We start from the raw sequence: 6,909 nt of genomic DNA, 5'->3' as shown, positions 1-6,909 counted from the left end.
AGTACTCACAAAGATGGACAACACCAATTAATTACTAGTGTAAATTAGACACCTTCCTGCAGTCCCTCTCTATTTTCATCGGACAGAGGAGGGTAATACCATTTAATTTTTTTTTGTTGTTTTCTTTTTACTAGCAATGGTAAACTAGATAGGTGACTTTTGGTGATAACCATTCCCTTCTCGTCTCATCCCAAAGCCCTTGTGTTATTAGACAGGACTTGTAAAACAGTCCAAATTTATAAGCTCCTTCTCTTTTGCTGACCAACTATTGTTCCATGCACACACACTTATGTGTGTGATTGTACTTTATGAGTGTACACATAGTAACATATATCTATATGCATGTGGTACAAACAACCATAAATAGTACTGTCATTGCTCTTATTACTTAATGTCCTTTAAACAAAATGTTAAAATGAAAAATGTTCAAACAAAGCATCAGGCACAGCCACATTCCTCCACAATCATATTAGGCACATCCCGTTTCACGATGTTGTACTCATCGTCGAAATAGAGCATGGACATAGTGCTCAACTTTGTGGGGATGCAGCAAGAGTTCACCGAACCAGGGCTCATGCCTCGCATGCGGTACTGATTCACAACCGCAGTGTGGAAAGAGGAGGCCGAGCCGGGCACACCCGCCATGTAAGCCGGGCAGCTACCCTCACAGTAGTTCCCATAATAACCCGCTGGCGCGATAATCCAGTCGTTCCAACCTATGAGCCGAAAGTCTATGTAAAACTGCTGTCGGCAGCACAGGCCCCCGCTGCTGCCATCGCACTCCAGGCCTCGTTTTCGGATGCGGTGCTTCCCGTCCGCCTGCCGCGCCCTCACCACCAGGAAGGGTCGATGCGAGGGGTCACTGGGGTCTACCAGGACGGGCAACACGTTTGCTTCCTCGCAGCCCTTGCACTGCACATTCAAATCTTGGCGTCTGCCGCCCTTACTGAGAACTGCTCTCACGGCCTCAGACAAAGGAAACGTGTGCCAGCCGCTTCGTTTCAGCTCCACGCGTTTCTCCACCAGTGGCCAGTGGCCGCCCTGTCTACCTGGTTCTTGGTAGTGCACAGTCACTGTCACCTTCCGCCGGAGGCCCTTCTCCAACCCGCCTGGCAACAGCTTGAAGTACAGCCATAGGTTGGCTTGCAGCACATACAGATTCTGATTCCCTTCATTGGAGATCAAGAAGTAGAGGCTTGACTTCGAAGACGTAAGATCATCTATGGGGAAACAAACACAAAAAAAAGAGGATAAGTTAATTAAAAAAATATTGTTTCCTCACATTGTTTCCTCACTACCAGGCGAATGAGTATCTATTTACATAAACAGTGAAAGAGGTGGGAAAGTGTTGGATTCTCAAATAAGAATGACAAGTATTTCTGACTTGTTTATGCCTTGGGTGGATTTGGAGTTACATGTCTAACATTGTTCTGATTTTCACATGATAGCAAGGGCAGGTCCAAATTCCTCTCTGTTCCTTCACTCTCTTTCTTTCATCAGCTCTAACTCACATTAACCAAAGAAACCAATGTCTTGATAGGTTGGCCCTGGTAACACAGTACTGGACTTAGGCCCAGTTGGCCCTGAGGTGTGGGCCACAGAGTTAGGGGGGTACATGGTGAACATGGGCTCTACCCTGCGGGGTTCATTGAGTTCACATCAAGTGCTGTGAAACCCAGAGCTCCTGGAGCCTCAGAAAGTCACAGCACAATGCACTCTGTGAGGTATTAGAATACAGTTGTGGTGCAGCCTTAAACATGATGATGTAAAAATGAAGATATTTACATTACACTTCCCACTCTCGAGACATCACTGCACAACAACCTGAGAAGTCCAAAATTCTGAGCTCTAAGTTTTATGCTTTTCCACACATAACAACAGAAATCAACGTGAGGCTGAATCTTATAAATGAATCACATTCTCAAGAGAATTTTGTCTTGCTCTGAAAAGAAGTGCAGTTTACTTTTTCGCACAAGCTGAGACAACTGTTGAAATACTTATATTACATTGTTTGTAAACTGATTAGTCAGGGTCAATGTCAACAGCTTGCCCCCAAAGATGGCTTCTTTGTCTGACTGTCTGCTTGCCCTCATGCAGCAGAGGCTTAAGGTGTATTCAGCCCTGTCCAGACTCGTTTGCACCTTTCCATTCCAGCCTTTCTCAAATCCATGGGTAGCCATATAGCTAATGCTATGCAATGACAGAAAATCAATCCCTGGGGGCACAGTGTCAAGTGTTTTAGAAATATGTTTTTAGACGTACGACCGAAGTGAAAATCTTCAACAACTGATTTCCTAAGAGTTTTTGCCTCATTAGTTGCTGTCATGCCCCCCAGATATAAATATTCTTGCACTGCCTTGTGCACTACAACATTTTAGTGCCTGCCTCAACAGCTCCTGCTGAAAGTCAATGACATGCATCCACCTAGAGGGAGGTGGTGTAAGTGATAATGTATTAGAAAATGTAAACACCACACATGTAGGCTCTAAGCACAGCTCAGTGGAACTGGTGAGAGGGTGCTGGACAGTCATCACATGACCTGTCATCAAGGACCTCACTGGTCAAACCCACACAGAGCTGAAATGAGACAACCACAGCTGTCTGTGTAGCACAACAAGAGACAGGAGATAGCTGACAACCTCAACTGCACCTGCATATCTTAGAAACAGAGAAAAATATTATATCAAAATACCGCCAAGACTTTTAATCACATTCAATTCCAAAATAGGATCTTAAGTAAATTCCAGAAAGGACTGAACAGCGGCTCTTCAAAATGCAACGCTTTTATGTTGAAGCAACAGGTCCAAAGTTATGCGCAAACAGAATTTCTTCAGGTATTCATCCTTAGACCTGTAACCTTGGACCAATCAATTTACAGCAACACTGTACATCCCTCTTGTAAGGGAAAAGAGGAGAGGAGTCTCGTTCCCCTGAGTGACACCTGGGTGGGCCAGTACATCTGCTACAGCCAAAACTGCCTGAGCATGTTGCCACCTGTGTAGCAAAACACAACAACAAGGCTGGTAATCTGTTACAATCATTACTCAATAGCTTTGACACCAACAGACCACACGCTGCTACACCACAGCACAAAGTAAAAGAGGGTAAAGGGTGCCAATAAGCGATACACTACTTATCCCTGTAGGATTCCTTAAGGGAAAGAATTTGAGGCCTTGCATGGGCAACTGGACTTTTGACCAAATAAGCAGCAGTCTCACTGCAATGCTTCACTGGAGATTACTCTCGTGCTTGAAATGCTTATTGTATACTGCTTTGCCAAAGATATCAATAAAACCGAGGAACACGATTAGATTCTGATCTCCTGCCAATTTCCTATCATTACAGCATCTAATTTCCACACTTGGATCATGTGTCAAAAAACAAAGATTTCCTGAGTGGATTAAGTCAGATAGAGTATGACTGACATAGCCCTGATGAAAAGAACAGGTCCTGTTGCAAACTCTTTGACCCAACCAAGGCTGTGTCACAGTGAATAACGTCAACTAGCAAAGCCTTAATTCCTTGCGCTGGACCGGTCGTGAAGAGTTCAGCGAGTCCGAATGGCTCTACCGATAAATGAGAAGCACACATCTCCCGCTCCGCTCCGCTCCCGTGACTACGGGACACTGAATCCTTCTGAAACGGCCTGTAAAGCGGCATCAGCGGAGACGTGAAGTTGGCAGCTGCCCTCACCTGTACCTTGGCAGCCCTTTCCCCTCTGCACTCTCAAAGAAGGGCACAGAACAAGAGCTGGCTTCTGGCTGGGAACCATAGAGGAAACCATTACACAGGAGGAGAGAGGACACTGTTCAATGCACAACCACAGGGTCCCAAGCTGCACAAACCATGCAGCAATACAGTTGCTTGCCTGATTTGCTCACACATTAGCTTCGTGACCTATTGCTCCTGTGAAGTCCACAGGATCACATTTTCAAGACTGCTCTGAAGAACATCTACCTCTGAGCAGAATGTCCCAGGGGCTTGTCCAGATGCCATGCCCTGGCAGCATCCAGCCCTAGGGGGGTAGTGCCAGCTGGCCTTAAGGCAAAGGAGGTCTAGAGAGCAGGGAGCGAAGCCAGTTCCATGGTACAATGCTGCTAAAAGGTTCAAAGGTGTTGTGAATAATGGGGAAAAATGCAAAAGGCCCAGGGTAAGCTTTGATATTTCAAAAGCATTCTTTGGAGAGTTGTGATATGAGCAGACCATCCCCCACCCAAGCCACTGTTACTCTCTACGACTCAAATGTCTCATGCATTATTCTGGGTGATTTCTTTTGTTTTCTTTCTTTTTCTCTGTTCCCAATGTTGACATATTGGATTTAGCAAGAACGAACAGTGCCCTAGCAATAATTGCCTTGCTTTTGTTCTCTTGTCATGAGTGTGTTCAGATCATTCTTCCTGAAACAGAGTCAGGAAACTGTCCAGGCTAACTGATACTGGTCCATGAAGGGAACAAAATAATCATTATGCCTTTCTTCTAATCACCTTCTTCCTTCAATCAATAAACTACATCAGAAACATAATCATGTGTTACACCCACTGAAATGAGTCACAATGTGCTTAGATGCACTATCAATCTCTCTCTCAGTCTTAGATACATTCTCTTCTTTTTCTCTCCTTGGTGTGTGTGTGTGTGTGTGTGTGTGTGTGTGTGTTTGTTTGTTTGTTTGTTTGTTGATACTGGTGTGAGGGAATACAGAACAGGGTTCTCTTTGGGTCCTCTAGTTCCACTAGGCTACACACATTTTCCTGGAAGCTGGATAAATAGCCAATTGAAGGTTTTGTTCCTCTTGTTATAATTGGTGAATTGATGCCTTAGCAAAGCCTTACTTCTGAAATGAGATCCAGGGTTTCAACCAGTAGCCAACAGAAGTAGGATCATGTGAGTTTTTTCTTTGGGGAATAAACTGGTGAAGGAGAAGACTGCAATTACACGGGCCACACTCATAGATGAGTTATTCTATGAAGCAGTCACAAGGAGAGGCGAGTAACAATAATTATTGCAAAATTAAACAACTCATAACCCAGTTTTATACGGAACCGTCAGATACGTCTTGACCAGATACATCATGATCGGTAAACCCCACTGCCAAATCATGACACTGAGTGGTAAGTAAATGCTGAAAACAGTATGACTATCTCAGACAAAATTTTATTTGTATATTTATTTGTACCTTCGTTGGCACATTACTACATTGCGCTCAGAGAATGCCCAGAGATGTAACTGCCTTGTTACGCCCACTTCTACTTCATGTTCAGGCATCCCGTTTATTTTCTGATTACAGCGTCGACATGGTAAATATACAGCTGATATTTTCATTCGAAGAGCGCTGCCAACTTGATGACTGGAATCAAATTTATTTATATCACCAACTTTTTTCTGTAATAGCGATGAGCAATCATTTTAGCGAAATCCAACGTGAGCTGCAGGGCACCGTAAGTCAAATAATTTAATGAAGTGGGCCATGACACAGTAAAAGACTTGACTCAGCAAAGATCCAGACTGAACTGACATGATACGCACCTGACTCTGCGAAACTGATGATTTCCGAGGTTTCTTCTTGCACCTCATTATTATAGGCTGCTTGTCCATCCAAATTTGGAATCTCCACCCTGCCGTCCTCCCTCACTTTGCCAGCGTGAAGTTTCCTTAACGCTGTCACCATTGCCGCTTTCGGGATGGGGTGAGTGATATTTGGTCTCTGTCGCATCTGTAATTTGCTCAGTATATGCCTCTTAACTGCCTCTAGAAAGTCAGTGTCCACTCTCTCCAAATCATCGGGATGTCCGAGCCCACAGGATGCGCACGACTCTTGGGACATTGTTTGCGTCTCTGACCCTGGCGTCAGAGAACATCGTACTGAAATGAAGCCAGCCAACAGGCATGTCACTATTACGACAAAATTAGTCATTTTCTTTTCTATGAATGCCCGGACGGAAATGATTCAGATAGTGTTGTTGATTCCAACAGCAATGGGAGCGAGATGCAAGCCACTCACCAACCACTCGTACCAGGTAAGCAGATGCTGGACCACATGCGACTGTTAAACATGAATATATCAAAGAATATAGTCCATGTGTTCCTGTCCTGGATACACTCGATATGAATGTGAATTTTGACTGGGATTAGCTGCTGATTTCTTCTATTGTGTTAAAGAAATGTTCGTGCGTAACATCTTTGGTCATTTTGAACGTCAGCGTCCCTGAAAAATACACATCTTTGGGTGCCTTCACTTTCTTGAAGTACTCAAACTGCTCCAAAACAAAACAGCTAAAACCAGAACGTGTAAGCGTCGTTTCTTCCCTCAATAACAGTTGTCACCTATTGCCTGGCGTGTCATGTCCTTACTCTGGTTGTTAAAATTCAGGAAAGAAGTATGCAGTCAATATGAAGTAAACACAGGTCATTTAGATAACCAAACTTTAATATAGTTTAGTAAATTATCCATTCATCGAGCACAGGAAAACTTGCTGCTTTCCATCCTTTGAACAAACGTTTCGTTTGTATCACACCTTTGCTTCGTCTCAAAATCCAGCCCAAGGTACAATCCGAAATCTGTTTTGCCTGTAATTTCCACCTTGTCATCCGGTAAAATAACTTATACGGAGATCCGGTTTGCGCTTTTGTGTATTGCTTGCTGCTTTGCCTGTGACTCTTTACAGATGGATGTTATCCCCGGTCTTCGCTCCCTTGCAATCACGACACTAAGCCACCTCACGCTGAAACTTTTTTATAGTTGAAACCACGTGGGGCGTTCCACCAACTGGACAAGAGATTATACTCTGCGTTGCAGTGCAGCAGTGCAAAAGAAAAAAAAGCGTAGAGGTGGCTGACGGAAAGAGCATCAGTCTATAATTAAGTTTATTCGACCAACCAATCACTAAATACTGAGAACTATATGACAATACT

General features: G+C 44.0%; 1 protein-coding gene across 1 annotated transcript; it reads right to left on the bottom strand.

The window, feature by feature from the left end:
• Nucleotides 1-438: 438 nt before the first annotated feature.
• Nucleotides 439-5,911, bottom strand: inhbb (inhibin subunit beta B). The gene is made up of 2 exons (XM_030786794.1): nt 5,524-5,911; nt 439-1,220 (listed from the first exon to the last, which is right to left on the bottom strand). The coding sequence occupies exons 1-2, from the start codon at nt 5,909-5,911 to the stop codon at nt 439-441; spliced, it is 1,170 nt and encodes a 389-aa protein (XP_030642654.1).
• Nucleotides 5,912-6,909: the final 998 nt, after the last annotated feature.

Source organism: Chanos chanos, chromosome 10 (assembly GCF_902362185.1).
Source record: "Chanos chanos chromosome 10, fChaCha1.1, whole genome shotgun sequence".
Taxonomy (NCBI): Eukaryota; Metazoa; Chordata; class Actinopteri; order Gonorynchiformes; family Chanidae; genus Chanos; species Chanos chanos.
Note: the sequence above shows the minus strand (reverse complement) of the source record. Positions and strands in the feature narration are given on the sequence as shown.

What these genes read in the sequence shown, in the direction of transcription:
- inhbb (XM_030786794.1), bottom strand. Translation starts at nt 5,911, where the DNA reads ATGACTAATTTTGTCGTAATAGTGACATGCCTGTTGGCTGGCTTCATT. An exon ending in CATCAGTTTCGCAGAGTCAG is followed by an intron (nt 1,221 to 5,523) that starts GTGCGTATCATG and finishes GTTTCCCCATAG; the next exon opens with ATGATCTTACGTCTTCGAAG.